Source organism: Mustela nivalis (assembly GCF_964662115.1).
Source record: "Mustela nivalis genome assembly, chromosome: 7".
In the NCBI taxonomy this organism is placed as follows: domain Eukaryota; kingdom Metazoa; phylum Chordata; class Mammalia; order Carnivora; family Mustelidae; genus Mustela; species Mustela nivalis.
The window spans coordinates 15,961,820-15,979,728 of record NC_139026.1 but is presented as its reverse complement, the minus strand read 5'-3'; the positions used below and the strand labels follow the sequence as shown (position 1 = coordinate 15,979,728).

The 17,909-nt window shown below is 35.3% G+C and overlaps 1 protein-coding gene across 1 annotated transcript in view; it reads left to right on the top strand.

The window, feature by feature from the left end:
• WASHC4 (WASH complex subunit 4) overlaps positions 1–16,650 on the top strand; it is a 61,709-nt gene extending 45,059 nt beyond the window's left edge. The window contains exons 27-33 of the mRNA XM_082739052.1: positions 3,331–3,397; positions 4,096–4,182; positions 8,562–8,709; positions 10,861–10,957; positions 11,463–11,659; positions 12,126–12,222; positions 14,376–16,650. Coding sequence (XP_082595178.1) covers positions 3,331–3,397; positions 4,096–4,182; positions 8,562–8,709; positions 10,861–10,957; positions 11,463–11,659; positions 12,126–12,222; positions 14,376–14,443 — 761 coding nt within the window. The 3' untranslated portion in view covers positions 14,444–16,650. The remainder of the gene's footprint in view (positions 1–3,330; positions 3,398–4,095; positions 4,183–8,561; positions 8,710–10,860; positions 10,958–11,462; positions 11,660–12,125; positions 12,223–14,375) is intronic.
• The last annotated feature ends 1,259 nt before the right edge of the window (positions 16,651–17,909 follow it).

Below are 17,909 nucleotides of genomic sequence, written 5' to 3'. Positions count from 1 at the left end.
CCTCACAGGTAGAACATGTCTTTCTGAAATGTGTTACATTATATTAAAAGCAGGAACTACATTTAGTAATCAGAGATTAATAAAACTATACTTACTTGAGCTTTCCACACACATTATCTCTGGTAATGTCCTCACAAAAACCCCAAGTGAGAGGCATGTAATCATCATTTTAAAGATGAAAAAAGAGAAGCTCAGAGAAATAGTGTTGCTCGGACGTAAGCCGGGTTTTTTTAGCTTAAATCCAAAGGTGTTTAATTTTCTTCACAGTTACAGACTTTAAGCAGTTGGTAAATTCTTATTGACAACAGTTTGGTAAAAATCATGCTCTTCTAGATGCCGAAAATAGAGATAGCCTTCGTTCTCACAGGGCTTTAAATTTACTGGTGGGGAAGATATTGGAACGATTTAGTTCTGGAGTGAAATCACTGAACATTAGCTTAAATTTTATAATTTAATTGGTTTACATAGTAGACATTTCTATTATGTATTAGTACAAGAACTTAGAGAATTTAGCATTTGTAGTTTTTTTAATTTTAAACAATTTAATAATGAGGTGTTGTTCCACAAGAACAGTTTTCTTCATAGAGACATTTGATGTCATATTAGATTGTAAACTTCTGGAGCAATAGATCTTAACGCTTTTTGAGAATCTGATGAAGACTCTGGTTTGGTTTCCCCCAGAACCATGTACTATGCATACAGTTTTGCATGTTATTATACCAGAGTTCAGGTGCTTAAAGTTAGAGTCCATGGGCCTCAGATGAAGAGCTGTTTTTCTAAAGCATTGTTGCTTAAAACTTCATTTACTTGCATACCAATGTCAGAGGTTTTTTTCCACATGTGAGTACTGCTTGCACTATTACTTAGTTAATATTTTTATATTTTTTAAGGTATAATTTTTTCTTATGAAGTAGTCCTTAAATTATGAGCTTACTGTGCTAGTCATTTTCCCACAGTACACATCAAAATAATTCCCCCCAATACACAAAAAATAGTGTCACCTCAGTTGCCACCAGGATGCATTCAACATATCGTTAATATTATCGTTTTCAGTTTGTTCCGGGGTTTTGTGAATATTTTCCTTTTCACTTTGTTCCAAGGTTTTATTCTTTATTCTCTTCTTAGAAAATATAAATTCTTCTTCTTAGAAATTCATCTCTCCTTAGAAAATATAAATTCTTGTAATATAACACAATATATAATTATATAAATATAGTATAGAAATAGAAGTGCTTGTAAAGCATAGTGATGTGTTTTTGAGTCTGTTATATATCTTGAGTCTGTTAAATATCTTGAGAAAAAGAGTAAGAAATCTCAGAGTTGGGAGCAAAAGGAAAAGTCACTTAGTCTAATAACCTGTCTGCTGACATAATCACCCCACCACTAACATTTATTGAGCACTTACTGTGTGCCAAAGGGTTCTGGGTGCTCTCACAATGCTATTGGCATTCTACGCATTCATTCTACAGGTATTTATTGAGGACAACAAATGTTTCTAGGTACTTGTGATATATATATGCCACTGAACAAAATTACTGCCCTGTAGAGCTTAATTAAACAGATGAGGAGATTTATGATTTTCTTAATAACATTTTCTTTTCTCTGGTTTTATTATAAAACACAGTATATAATACACCCAACATACAAAAAATGTGTTAATTGCCTATGTCACTAATTAAAGCTTTTGGTTAATTGTAGGCTATTAGTAGTTAAATTTAGGGGAGTCAGAAGTTAAATGCGGATTTTCAGCTATGCAGGATGGGGGTTTGATGCCTCTAACTCCCATGTTGTCCAAGGGTCAACTGTACTAGTGAATTCCTACCATGTGCCAGGATATGTTGGCTCTAGGCATAGAGCAGTGAGAACAGAAGCTGTGTCATGGATTTTGCATGCCAGTTGGGAGAGACAAAAAAAGATACGAAATACGTCAGCATTAAGTGCTGGGTAAGGAGATGTAATGGTTCTGCACAGTGCTGTTCAGTAATGTTCAGGGAAAGCTCTAAGGAGGTGATATTTGAGCAGAGACCTAAATAACATCAGGGAATAAGCCATGTGCATATTCAGGGAAGGAAAGAGCGTATCTGAGAGAGGCGACAGTAAGTGCCAAAGTCCTGAGACGGTTTAGCATTTTTGGGAAATAGGGGCCAGAATGGAAGGGTTAAAGTCCTGAGTTGTAGGGCAGGACATCGGAACAGCACAAGGGGCAAGATCACACAGGGCTTTGTTGACCACATAAGAAATTTGAATTTTATTGAGATGGAAAGCCATTGTAGAGTTTTCAGAAAAGAAAGGATATGTTCCAGCTTAGTTTGAAAAGAACCACCAGCACTGCTGCTATGTAGATAAGAGATTAGGAAGCAGGATGCTGAAGGTGGAAGGAGGGAGGTAAGGAGTCTTTGCATATTACAGAGGGGTAGGCAAGAGATGTGGTGCTTTGGAATAAGGTCAGAGCCTTGAACGTTCTGAAAGTGGACCTGTTATAATTTGCCCATTGATTAGATATGAAGTATGAAAGAAAGACAGGAGTCAGGAATGACTTCAGGACATTTTGCCTGAGCAGTTGAAAGGATGGAAATGTCAGTTTCTGAGATAGGAAATATAACAGGGTGATTTTGACTTAAACATATTAAATTAAAAATTCTTCTTAGTCACGTGGGCATAGGCATTGGATTAAAAAACCTAGAGGAGTAGTGCAGGCTTGGAGATGTAATTTGGAAGCATCAAGTAAAGATTTCTTGATATCATTTCCCTTTGCATGTATAGGGGTGGCAAGGGAGGAAAGAGAGAGGGAGGCACTCAGTGTGATGAGGAAGAAATTATTGACATAGAAATTTCAAATTATTTGTTTTTTTTTAAAAGATTTTATTTATTTATTTATTTATTTATTTGACAGACAGATCACTAGTAGAGAGGCAGGCATAGAGAGAAAGGGAAACAGGCTCCCTGCTGAGCAGAGAGCCCAATGCGGGGCTCGATCCCAGGACCCCGAGATCATGACCCAAGCCGAAGGCAGAGGCCTAACCCGCTGAGCCACCCAGGCACCCCTATTTTGTTTTTTAAAAAAGTGGTCAACATTTAATGAATTTGTTCATCTGATGTCAGTCACATATAATTTTTGACATAGCTGTGTTTAAGTATATGTATTTATATTTTAGGCACACAAATAATGTAAGTTTTACTTTTATAGAGTAAGAACTAAAGTAAAACAGACAAGAATCCTTTGATACTTAAGAGTGGTAAAGCCATGCTGTGAATGACTGTATTCCTGACTTTTGGAGTTTAGAATTATTTGTATAAATATCTAATTTGTATGTGTGTATCATTTTTAAGGTAATGCTATGGGCTATATACGGATGATAAGATCTGGCGGCCTTCACTGTAGCAGCAATGCCATTAGGTATGGATGCAGACATCACTTTTGCCTTGCTTATGCCATATAAAAGTTTTATGTCCTTTAATTTATCTTTATTGTGGATGATATTGTGAAGAAGTTTTTCTTACTGATATATTTTGATTTAAAATATGGGAAAAAACCATTAATTCTACTGGTTAAATTTTTTTCTTAAAGTTTAAGACTATAGCAGATCTTTGAAAATCTTTATTTCTCCTGAAGTTATGGTTAACTTATCAGTACAGTTTCTGAATGGTTCTAAAGATTACATGACTTTAAGGATTAAAATTTGGTTATTCATATCTGAAAGTCAATATTGGAATTAAATGAAACAAGATGGGATTGGGAGGGAGACAAACCATAAGTGACTCTTAATCTCACAAAACAAACTGAGGGTTGCTGGGGGGAGGGGGTTTGGGAGAAGGGGGTGGGATTATAGACATTGGGGAGGGTATGTGCTTTGGTGAGTGCTGTGAAGTGTGTAAACCTGGTGATTCACAGACCTGTACCCCTGGGGATAAAAATATATGTTTATAAAAAATAAAAAATTAAAAAAAAAATAAATTGGTTATATTAATAATATGACTAAAGTGGGAAGTTCTTTCCAAATATATGGTTGAAAATTTAGAGTCTTACAATACCGCTTTCATATCTATGTCAGTTGTACATATTTAACTTAATAAAATTATTTCCCAAATTCTTAGATTTGTGCCTGATCTTGAAGATATTGTAAATTTTGAAGAATTAGTGAAAGAAGAAGGTCTAGCAGAAGAAACATTAAAAGCAGCAAGGTACTCTAATTTGAAAATAATCTAAATTTGGAGATTTAAAAAGTATATATATATATTTTTTTCTTTTTTTTTAAGATTTTATTTATTTATTTGACAGACAGAGATCACAAGCAGCAGAGAGGCAGGTGGGGTAGGGGAAAGCAGGCTTGCCGCTGAGCAGAGAGCCTGATGCAGGGCTTGATCCCAGGAACCTGAGATCATGACCCGAGCTGAAGGCAGAGGCTTAACCCATTGAGCCACTCAGGTGCCCCTAAAAAGTACATTTTTATAATAAAAACATTTTAAAGGGAAGATTAGACGGTAATATACATACACTGATATTTTTGAGTTTTTATTATACAAGTTATGGTCTCAGTTTATGAGATACAGTTTTTTAAAGACTACAGTATTATGAGATTTTTCCAACTTCATTAAAAAGGAATCTTCTAGAACATGGTAATATGGTAGCCTCTAGCCACTGTGGCTGTTGAGCACCTGAAATGTGACTAGTCTAAATTGAGCTGTTTTGAAGTATAAAGTATATAACTAATTTTGAGGATTTAGTGTAAAAAAAAAGGCAAATATCTCCTTAATAAAATTAATTTCACTGTTTAACTTTTTTTATATTTGTTTGCCAGCACAGTTCTAGAATACCAGTCCTTCATTTCACGTAATCTAGGGTAGCATTGTCCAGTACAGTAGCCACTACCACATATAGCTGTTGAACACTTGAAATGGGGCTAATGGTATGAGGGAACTGAATTTAAAATTTTATTTCATTTAAATTTAAATAACTGATGGCTATCTTATTGGACAGTGCAGACCTACACACTTGAGTAGTGAGTTTGGAACTCAATTTAAAAGTTGAGAGAGGCATATAGAATTGTTAAGAAATTAGAAAACTGTAAATTTCATTATTAGTAATTGTAATAGTTTTTTGACTCAGGCAGGAAAGGGCACCCCTGGACAAAGTGGAGACAGTTTGACTCTCAAAAAAGTAATGGCAGGGGTACTTGGGTGACTTAGTCAGTTGAATGTGCAATTCTTGACTCAAGTTATGATCTCAGGGTTGTGGGATCAAGCCCCTTGTCAGGCCCTGAGCTCATTGGAGAGTCTGTGTAAGATTCTCTCTTTCCCTCTGCCCCTCCCCGACTTGTGCACTTTCATGCTGTCTCTCAAAAAATAAGCTAATAAAAAAAAATGATAGAAATTGATTATAATACATTATATAAAAAAATCATGAGCCCTAGTGGTAGTAAGAAAGGTGAAGAGCAGAACTTTTTGTAAAAAAGTTCGTTTTTTTACAAAAGAATGCCAGCTAATAGGTGCAGAAGGGATGAGAAAATCTAGGGAGAAGTTATTGTTTTGCAACCACCACTATAATGCTTGAAACCAAAAATCATCAATGAAACAGTGTTGGAGAACAGAGTATTCATTCACTATTGGAAGATTATCCCACAAATTGCTTAATATCCAACCACAAAAGGGAAAACTATCTTTAGAGAGATTGATGTATTGCGCCAAGAGATCAAACATGGCATCACCAGTTAACAAGACACACTGATATTATGGAGCCTCCTGAGGAGTGTAATAGCAAGCACCTATGTTGTGTTCTTGCCAGAAAGGTTTACTTTGAATTTATTATGAGGAGACTGAGACACTCAGAGTGTGGGGTATTCTATGAAACACCTGGCCTAGACTCTTAAAAAATATCACATGTCATAAAGGACAAAAAAAGCCAAGAGACTCTTCTAGAGTCTAACTAAAGAGACCAGATGACCAAATGCAGTGGGTAATCCTTAGTCATATCTTAGATAGGAAAAAAAAAAAAAAAGAAAGAAAGAACATTTGGGGGATAATTGGGGAAATTGGGAGTTTGTGTACATTAGGTAATACTGTATTTTACTTAGGGATGTAATGATGCATTGTGGCTTTGTAAGAAAATGTCTTGGTTTTTAACAGATTCATATTAAGGCATTTGTGGGCTTAATGACATGAAATCTGCCAACTTGAAATGTTTTGGGCAAAAGAAAATGTGGCAGGTGTTAAATTGTGAATGTAGGTGAGGGGTGAAAGGTGTCTAGTACACTATATTTTAACTTTTCAGTAGGCCTAAAACTTTTTTAAATGAAAAGAAATGGAAAATGTGTGTCCATATTTATGAGAATAAGGCCCCAACACAAGATTTGGTTTGAAATAGTCTATTAGATAGCTTAGTTTTTTGCCAAATTAAGTAAGTCATGTACGGGTAATAATGTATTTAAAGTGCTGTGCACTGAAATGATTAGTTTGTGGCTTGTATGTCAAAGAAGAAAATCAGACTGTTTTCTCTTATTAAATGATGTCATTCATTTAAAAATTGATGACCTTTTAAAAATATTTTTGAAGCAGTTGCAAGAGGTCAGAGAGGTGGGATATTGTTTTAAGATCTCTAGGGTACTTACATGTTGGGAATGCTAGTTGGTGCAGCCACTTTGGAAAACAATGTGGAGATTCCTTAAGAAATTAAAAATAGAGCTTCCCTATGACCCTGCAATTGCACTACTGGGTATTTACCCCAAAGATACTGATGTAGTGAAAAGAAGGGCCATCTGTACCCCAATGTTCATAGCAGCAGTGGTCACAGGTGCCAAACTGCAAAGAGCCAAGATGCCCTTCAACAGACAGATGGATAAAGAAGATATGGTCCATATATATAATGGAGTATTATGCCTCCATCAGAAAGGATGAATGCCCAACTTTTGTGTCAACATGGATGGGACTGGAGGAGATTATGCTGAGTGAAATAAGTCAAGCAGAGAAAGTCAAGTATCATATGGTTTCACTTATTTGTGGAACATAAGGAATAACACTGAGGACATGGGGAGATGGAGAGGAGAAGTGAGTTGGGGGAAATCAGAGAGGGAGACAAAGCATGAGAGACTGTGGACTCTGAGAAACTGAGGGTTTTGGAGGGAAGGGGGTAGGGGTATGGGTGAGCCTGGTGGTGGGTATTAAGGAGGCCACGTATTGCATGGAGCACTGGGTGTGGTACATAAACAATGAATTCTGGAACACTGAAAAGAAATTTAAATATATAAATTAATATTACTGAATTCTCATTAAAAAAAAAAAAGATCTGTACAGTAAAGCTGTCTGGTAATAGCAAGGTCCAGATCCGTACAAAGGAGTGGAAGACTGACGTCATGTGAAGGAGAGTGCATGGCAGGTGAGGTCAAGAAGTTGTGGGATTATGATCATAAGTCGATTATCTAAATGGGCAGTGAAGCCTTCCAGAATAATGGAGAACAAAAATACTTATCGTAGTCTAAGATAAAGAAAGGTAGGTAAGTGGTTTAAAAGGTTAATTAGTAGATACCTCCTTTCAGGAAGGAGTAGTTAGGTAGTTGGATATAATGGGATCATGTGAGTCTCAAAGGAGAGATTCCTACCTTTTGGTGGTGGGGAATAATAATTTGAGAGTGGTGGTAGGTATAAATGATGGATGAAGGAGAAAAAGCAGCTAATTGTTCTGAATGTCAAGTGGGAAGCTAAGTTCTTGAAAAGGGGCCAGGTTCCAGTTGAGGTAGGGAGGTACAGATGAAGCGTTAGTGAAGACAGTTAAAATGAAGAGGAATTTATTTACAATGAAATGGAGTTCTATAGGACTTACTGTGGGAAGAAGAAATATAAAACTAAGTTCTAAGATGCCCTACGTATTTTATTTTAAGGACTAAGTTAATAAGCAATAGCAATCAGCTTTTTTTTTTTTTATATGAAAATGAATTCATTCTGAACTCCAAGGAAACTGACTTAAAAATGTCTTTTTCTACTTTTGAGCATTCTCATCTAAGATGGTAAGAGATGGATTTAAAAAGCCATACCTTTTTGGGACACCTGGGTGGTGGCTCAGTTGGTTAAATGTCTTGACTCTTCTCTTTTTCTTTTTTTTTTTTTAAGATTTATTTATTTGAGAGTGAGAGAAAGAGTGCACATGCATGTGTGGGTCGGTGGGGTGGGGGAGAGCAGTGGGAGAAGAAGAGAAGCTCAAGCAGACTCCCTGCTGATCATGGGGCCTGAGGTGTGGAGCTGGATCTCACAGCCCTGAGATACCGTGACCTGAGCCGAAATCAAGAATCGGGAGACTTAAGGCATCTGGGTGGTTCAGTTGGTCTGACTCTTGATTTCGGCTCAGGTCATGATCTCAGGGTTATGAGATCGCATCCCACATGTCAAGCTCTGTGCTGGGTGTGGAGCCTGCTTAAGATTCTCTCGTGCCTCTGTCCCACCTCCCCACCATCGCGCATGTGTATACGCACGCTCTCTGTGTCTCTCACCAGATAGATAGATAGCCAGCCAGCCAGCCAGCCATATCTTCTTTTTGAGAAAGGAACCAGTAAATAATGTTTTTTGTATTTTAGGCATTTGGATTCAGTCCTCAGTGATCACACACGAAATTCTGCTGAAGGCACGGAGTATTTCAAAATGCTTGTAGATGTTTTTGCTCCAGAATTTCGAAGGCCAAAAAATATACATCTTCGAAATTTCTATATCATTGTTCCCCCTCTGGTGAGTATTTTTAGTGATTTTTTTTTTTCAAAGTTAGAAAATAGGTCCAGTTTCTTTGTAGCAGGAAATGCATATAGACTTTGTTACTTAAATGTGATCTCAGTGAATGCGGCCTAGGGGTTTTACTTAACTAGCTATGCAGAATGAAACTTATTTTATAGTTGAGATGGACTTTTGTTGGTAACTGCTAGAAAAATCTAGTGTTATTTAAATTGCGTGTACTCCATTTTACATATATATGTATATATATACATATATACATATATATGTGTATATATATACACACACACACACACTATAATATCTTTGGGCTGATTATACTGTGTAATCATTTTAAGTGATGAATGTAGACTAGTTTCTAATTGTTAAAATATGAAGTTATTTTTCACATATCTCTTAAAAGTATTACTGTTTAAGGACAAGTTCTTTCTATATAGTAGTAAATACTAACATTTAGATGAAATTTTAAGGGCTGCTTCATAATATAATAGTGTGTACTACTCTAATTCTATATAGTTGCCATCTAAATACAGCTCAAGTTACTCCAAATCACATCATAGAGTTGTTGCAATGGGGAAAATGGAGTCAAGAGATTAGAGTGGCATACTAGCAGTAAGAGTTAGGTTTCCCTAAAGATTTCTGTAATGAAACTGTTTTTTAAAAAATTTGTAAATGGGTAGCTCTAAAATCTAAATATCACTAGACAGATGTAACTTTTGATTACATCTACTTTGATCAAGAGTAATAAATTTTCATATTGCCGCCTGACTTGTTAACGTAGTTTCTTACATATTACTATCATTTTTGTCCTTTGAAAGCAGTCGATGGTCTGTGGACAGCTTTTTTCTTTGTAAATGTTCTTTTCTACTGTTTTTTAATATGTTTATTGTTAATGCTCTAGTTTAATTGTTAATGCTTTATCATAATTATATGTTGTAACTGTGATGTAGCAAATATAATTTTTTCATCCTGAAATAGTGTCAAACTGGAGGCAAATCTGTCTTGGTTATACTTTTATAACAGTGTAGTTAACTTAGGGTGACTTGTCATTATATTTCTTTAAGTTGAAGGACGGTGTACTGAAACCAAGTAAACAGCAAATGAGGCGTTAATGGAAGAGTGGGGTGTTGTAGGGCAGCTGTCCGAGTTCTATCAGTGATGGGGGGATGGACAGCACTCCAGGGAAGTACAGGACTCAGTTCTTGTGCTTGAGTTTGTTATCTAATTCCAGAAAAGAGACAAACATAAGTGAGCTATCTAAAAAAAAGATTTAAGTAATAGTTGGTAGAGATTTAACAAATCTAATTAATTTCCCAGGGAGTTTTTCAGGCAAAAAACCCGAGACTTGATATTATGTTTCCAGCATAGGCTATTACAGTATCTTTCACAGTGTATCACAATTACTCCTAAACATGTCTCTCTTTACTCTTCTAGAGCTCTGCTATCCATATATAGCTATAAGTGGCTACTTAATTCAAATTTTATAAAATAAAAAAAATCTAGTTCCTCTGTTTTGCTAGCCATATTTCAAGCACTCAGTGACCATATATGGCTTATTGTGTTGGACAGTACAGATACACAGTATTTCTATCATTGATGAGAGTATCAAGAGTATGGACTCTTTGATGGTATTGATTTTTTAAAATCATAATTACTTAATATAGCCTGGAATATAGTAATCTTTAGTAAATCTTTGTTGAATAGATGATAAGGTATTTTGTAGGAGTTGTTTTTAGGGAAGCATTTTTTGGGGGAATTCATTTATCCAAATGACTACTAATTCTTTTTAACCATAAAGAATATGATAAATAGTATTTTAGAATGAAGTGGCTCCAGCTTTCACTTAAAGTATGACTTTGGACAAATTACTCAGCCTTAAACCTCAGTGTCCTCATATATGAGACACCGTGCTTGGGTATATGGTGATTGGTGATTAGGGGAGTGCTTGTTAAAGGACTCAGAAACAAGAGCCATTAAAAGATACTGTACAGATTGTGATCTCCCAGGAGTCTATTTATATGAGGAAGATGTCTAAAATCAAAAGGACAGGGACCTAGAAAAGATCCTGTTTATAACTTTCGAAATGTCTGTTTTAAGAATGAAATTCTGAAGATACTTCAGCACAGTTGTTTCTCTAATGTATCTTTTCAGACCCTCAACTTTGTAGAGCATTCCATTAGCTGCAAGGAGAAATTGAATAAAAAAAATAAAATTGGAGCTGCTTTTACTGATGATGGCTTTGCCATGGGTAAGCTTAATGGAATTGTTTTTCCATTAATTTTATGTTCACCTGTTATAATGGATTTTTAGAAACATTTGCTTAATAAGACTGTGTGCCCTTTGTAGATTTGTTTTTCCTGAGCAGTGTTTACTCTTTATTTTTTAACTGGGTCATCTGATTAGTAGTTTCCATTATTTTATAACTATCATTCATTCCCCCTTGGTATTGCTAATCACTTAGTCTGTTGGACCTAATATTTAGACTGTGTTGTTGTGGTGGTTTTAAGAGTTTTCTCATCTTGTGTTGAGTTTCCCTGTAGCTTCCTCAGCTGCTGGCTATTTAGCAATGGAAGTCTTTCCCCAACCTTCCATTCATGTTCTAAGTGATCTTCATAGCCCGTTTTGTTTTGTTTTTTTCCTTGATTGGCTTATTTTTAGTTTTTTATACTTTTGTATCTTTTTTTTCTTTAAAGGAATAGAATACAACTTTTGAACCCTTTATAATTTAGTTTTGGTTTTGCTGATCACTGTAGGTGTGGCTTACATATTGAAGCTTTTGGATCAGTACCAGGAATTTGACTCACTTCACTGGTTCCAGTCTGTTAGAGAGAAGTACCTGAAGGAGATAAGAGCAGTTGCTAAGCAACAGAATGTGCAGTCAGCGAGTCAAGATGAAAAACTACTGCAGACCATGAATCTCACTCAGAAGCGCCTGGATGTCTGTCTACAGGTAGAGGAGAGTAGTAGTCAAATCTGCTTGATATCTGAAAAAACAAATCCTAAACTCCCTTTTAAACAAGTGAGATGAATAGTGGTAATTATATTTTTTTTAAAATGGCATTTGGAAACCATTTGATTTCATATTAAAAATGGATGGGATTACTTTGTTGAGTTTCTTTTACTTTCTTTTTTTAATATTTTATCTGAGAGAAAGAGAGCAGGAGCCAGGGGGAGGGAGGGAGAAACAGACTCCCTGCTGGGGAGGGAGCCTGAGCTGGGGGTCTGTGCCAGACCCAGAGACCATGACCTGAGCCGAATGCAGCCGCTTAACCAACTCAGCCACCCGGGTACCCCAGCTCAGTTTCTGTATTTACGATTTACACTAAAGCTCTTTAGAAGTTATATAGATCTCTAATAATTTTAATATTTTGCTATAATGTTTTCAGCCTTTATTTTACTTTTTTTTATTTATTTAGGAATTTGAATTGCTCTATTTTTCACTGAGCAGTGCAAGAATTTTCTTCAGAGCAGACAAGACTGCAGCTGAAGAAAACCAAGAAAAGAAAGAGAAAGGTCAGTGAGTGGCTTAAATTTGGAAAGGCAGTAAATATTTCTTTAATAATAGCCACAAATGTGGTAGTCAGAATCCCAGCTTCCTTTTCTTTTTGGAAAATAAGAAATACCTTAAAAAAAAAAAAGTACAGTCTACATGGATAATTTGTGAAACCATTAAGAAATTTACATTGTTTTTACATTTCATTCTGGGGTAACTTTTTAATCATTTTCATCTTTTCTTAATTTAAATAAAATTTAACAAGTTTAGATTTTCTTTCACCCTTCAACTTGTGTCTGACAAGAAGGAACCAATTAGGAGGAACACTAAGTGTTTTCTGAAGGCAGAGCTGTTGATAGCTAGACACAGACTGAATGAGGTGGGGCAGGTGACTGAGGAGGTAGTAAAGCACTTGGGGCTCTGTGTAGTGTCGTGGTTCAAGGCCTTCCGCCCTCCACCATAGCCAGAATCAGAGCGCAGTGTAGTCCTGATAACTGATTGTCATATCCATGTATTCTTTGTAGGATGATGTAAATTGCTTATTTCATACTAAGGACTCACATGATACATTTCTCTCAGATAAAAAATTTAGGAACAGTTGTCTTCCCTGAAGAATGGATATTTCTTCTTTTCTGTTCCAGAAATTATTTAACTTAGGTTTTCCTCTTTGCTCAGAAGCTCAAAACTAGGTACAGCAACTGAGTTGAGTTTTCATGTTTGCCCTTTTTCCTGTTCTCTTGTATTTAATAAATCAAGGCATAAAACAATATTTCATAAAATGTTTTATTAATCTTATTTTGTTAAATTTTAAAATATGTATATATTTTACACTAAATAGATGTGATTCTCTTGGGTAGACCACTTATATCAATTAACGTATTCCCTGATAATGTTGCATAAATTAAATATTATGTTAATAATTAGGATATGCAAGCATTTTTGGAGTCTAGACTAAGTAATAATCATGTGCTTGAAAGTGATTTCATGCTGTTACCTGGAAGATGTTCAGTATTTCTTACATGAAAAAATATATATATATTAAAAAAAAATATATATATATATATATATATTCTGTTTAGGTCATTTTCTAAAGCTAAGGTAAATTGGAAGAATTTGAGTGAGCTTGATCTAAATTTTGGGGAAAGTCAGTTATTGCTTAGGTTCTGCTTAGGTGTTTTCCTGCCAGAAGCTTATCTCCAGCTGAGCTTATTGGGAAGACTGTGCAGGTGGCTTAGATCCTTACTTTCAGGCCTCAGGCATTAAGACAAACCTTTCTGTCTCAGTGGAACTCCTTGCTTTGGACTATTTTTAATGAACTCTGTGATCCTGGTTGATGCATTTCACCCATATGTTTGGGTTCTTCTGTTTTAGGACTCTGTCTTAGCTAAAGTTGCTCAGATGTGTACTCAGAGTTGCAGGAGACATGAGATAGTTTTCCTCTGTTGATGAAGTATAATCATGTGACATTTTGCACAAAAAAACCCAGGAGTTCATTTTATATAATTATTGTAAAAACCTGCTTTAAAAAATAAGTTATAAACCCAAATGGAAAGTTATTTATTCAGGACAATTTTTAAAAATTATTTACTTATTTGACAGATGGAGATCACAAGTAGACAGAGAGGCAGGCAGAGAGAGAGAGAGAGGAGGAGGAAGTAGGCTCCCCGCTGAGCAAAGAGCCCAATGCAGGGCCTGATCCCAGGATCCTGGGATCATGACCTGAGCCAAAGGCAGAGGCTTTACACTGAGCCACCCAGGTGCCCCTATTCTGGACAATTTTATATGTGAATTCGCAGCAGTGTTTCTGTCAGTAACAGCAGTGCACTGTAATAATAGTGATTTGTTGGCCTGACTGGGGGAACCAGCCAAGAGGCAGCATGCCTTCAGATGTGTGTGAGACTCCACCCCAGAGGCAGTTGTGATTTCTCACAATTCTGTACCCTTAGTAAGTACTGGTCAGAACATTACATTTGCAATAGTTAGCTTAGATTTCTAAAAAAATTAAGGTAAATAACTCAATATACTTTAGGGAACTACTATTAGGGAACTATTTGGTAGGTGCCCATTTTCTTAATTTGAAATTTAGCAATGCAGTCCTTCTCAATTTTTACTTAATTCATTTTAAAAAAATAAACATAAATCTGTCCATTGTTATTTTTATCCATGCTTCCAGAAGAGACAAAAACAAGCAATGGAGACCTGTCCGAGAGCACTGTGTCTGCAGATCCTGTTGTCAAATGATATTGATGGTATGTGTTGCCTGTCTGAGATCGTCAGGATCGTGTCAGTACTGTTATGGGTGAAATGATGTTAATGAGTTAATGAAGAAGTGTTTCCTGGGCCACATCTCTGGTAATCGGTGGATGTTGCAACTCTTTAAAGCAGTTCTCCAAAGTGAAGTCTATTCTTCTTCCAAAGGCTCTCTTTACGTTTCACAAGTGGAGAATGAGGTTTTACATGCGATTTTTGCCTGGACTTTAGGCTGGCAGAATATGCCTATGGAGAGTTATCTGAAGTGAAGCCATGGAAGGGCCACTTTGCATTCCTGAACAGCTGCCTCAGATCTCTTGTAATCTGTGTGAGGGTTTTTCATTTGTATTTGCATAGGTCTTGGATCAATTTTTGTCTTAGTAATTGGAAATTCAATGCATACACTTTGTACAGCCAGCAAATACATGTTTAAACAAAATGAATGAAGTCTGAAATTTATGAAGCATACATACCAATATTCTTACAGCAGGAATATTTAAAGATGGTTTTGATAGTAGAGGTGAGGCACAAGTATGTTATGTACCTTCAGTGTACAGTGTAAAGTTGATTCATTGTTAATTTCATGTGACTTACAAGAGCTGTTATTGCCTTTGATAAGACATTTTATAACTAGTTTACATTGCTTTGAGAACAGGTAACCTCCAACAACTGCTTTAAATTGAAGATTTACTTAATACTCAAAATGAAAGAAAATTCAGAGAAAGCCATAGAGTCCTGCTTGAAGCTTCAATTTTGGTTGAAGGCACTACATATGATATGAGAGAGAATTATATGGATTTTTATTTCTACATCCAAACTCAGGTTTCTTCTACATTAGGTTGAATTGAAATCTTGGTGATGGTTTGGGCAGACTTTTTCTTTAAACCAAGCATAATCTAAGAAACCAGATTAAGCACTGTGCAGGCTTTTAAAAAATTACCACTGTGACAATAAAGTTCTAATAAATCATTTACTGATTTAAAAAGTACAGTAAGATTTTGAATAAATTTAGTTCCTGGCAAGCTACTAGCTTTATTTTTGTAAAGATTACATCATTTAATAATTATATGGTTAATCATGACCTATAATCTTTTAATATGATACAGTGATACTTTTAGAATGGAAACAAAGTACACGTAATACTAACATCATTTGGGAAAACTTGATTTTTCCATTGCACTTGCCTGTTAAGCATTTCTTCGGGTATATCCTGTAAGATTCTAGCATTTGATTTCCAGCTTTTGGAATAGGTGTACAGTGCCCTATCTGTATTAATTGGTTACTGGCAGGGTAACTTTCCCAGCCCAGGATAAACACTTGCACTGTTCTGAGTCAGAAGAAACAGAATAGGTAGGAAATGTTTTTTGTTTATTATGTAAACATGACTTAACAGAATTCTATACAATGGATGGATTAAAGGCATTTAATATTTCTAATTCATACTAACTGTAGAAATGGCCCTAAAGCATGCTGCATAATTAGTAATTTATATTTTCATTATTATAAACGTTTATATTAATGATCTTGCTTTGATTGCATCAAATTCGTCACCATTTCATAGCAACGATATTGTTCTTTCTGGTTTTTTTTTCTCTGATTTCCCTAAAATAATCTCCTTTAATACGGATAGAAATTGCCACTGGAAGAGAATCCATTGTCTGTATTCATTATCCCCACATATCAGTTATTATCGATTTTATGAATACCATATAGAGTTCATATGCTAACTCCATGGATATGTACAATTAAGAATAAAGTGATAGATAATTATTTTGCCATTCATTCAAAATAATGTCACTGCAGTCTGCGTAAGTTACACATATTTGAAATAAAATCTCTGGAAAGATTAAGCATACTTAAATGTTATTTAAGTGCAGAACAATAGGGCTTCAGTGTTTCACACCAGTTCATCCACACATTTAGATGATGGTTTTCTTTGCTAGCATATTATTGTTAAATATTGTTTTCAGACATACTGTAATTTAAAATTAGTTTGAACATTTGTTGTAAATTCACAAAAAATTCAGTATTCAAATTCTCAGGAATTAAGGACTAACCATAACTTTGTCAGTTCTAATTAAGTTTTGTAAAGGATGGCAAGTTTGTTACCTCACTTGAGTGGGGCGTCCCCCTCCCCTAATTCTAAGAAAATATAATATGTATAATAAAACATTAATAAATACAATTTCAAAAATTTACTTCCCCTGGATGTTTATGTTCAAAATTGAATGTCTTATACCAGTACTTCTTAACATTAACCTTTTTGGAGTTCCCTTTAATAAAATATAGGGAATCTATTTCTAAAAAAAATCCTTGTGTGTACATAGCCAGAAATTTCAAGTATAAAATTGGTATTGGTTCCTCTTCGTGTATCCCAGGTGAAGAACTCATACTTTCCTTTGTACATTTTTGATCCTTCTGTTGCTTGCTATTTTCAAATAAAAAGAACCCATATGAATGTTTAATTTTAAATCCTTATCCTGGGAAGGAATCCTTGGTTTACAGTGTTTAATGTTAGAAATAACTAGTGCCATTTGCAGAACATGAGTTGAATTGAAATGGCAATCATAAATGGGAGCCTTTTAAATATTACACTGGAGATAGGAGACACAAGCCTTTTAAATACGGTTGACCCTTGAACAGTCTGGGTTTAAACTGTGTGGGTCTGCTTACATGCAGTTTTCAAAAATAAATACAGTATAGTATGATAAATGTGTATTCTCTTCCTTAATATTTTAATAGCATTTTCTCTAGCTTACTTTATTGTATGAACATAGGATGTGATACAGATAACATATACAATATGTGTTCATTGTAAAGGCTTTCATCAACAGTAGGCTCTTAGTTAAGTTTTTGGGGAGTCAAAAGTTACATACAGATATCTGACTGCGTGAGGGGTTGGTGCCCCTCACCTCCGTGTTGTAGCTGTACTACACTGGAGAAATTCTTCTTGGTAAAGTCTGATTGCTGCTCCTTTACTCATCTGAGGTAATAAATCTGTAAGACTGGGGGAATGATGAGATAATACCATCACATATATCATGTTACTCTTTGATGGATAAATGCAAAAAGATAGATTTTAACCAATTTTAATAATTCTATGTTTTTTTCCAGCTAAAGTTTGAAGTTTCATACTGATGTATTCCTTTTAAGAAAGTTTTAACACAATTGCAAGTTTTTAGATGTTAGGAAGGCTTAAACATGTTATTAGAGATTTCAGATTTAAAAAAAAAAAAGCATCCAGAATAAGTGGACGTCTTTAGAGATTAAAGGACCATCATGCAGTGAACTCGGATGGTGATGGCAAAGTTAATGCTTAGTTTATACAAAAAGTTCTTCTGTATAGTGTATATGAAGTTGATTTCGGCAAATATACGGCTACTTTGTTTGCCTCTCTTTACTGTAAAGCCCAGTTAACCTGATAGTCTAGTTGTTCCCATTAATGGAGTTACCCTCA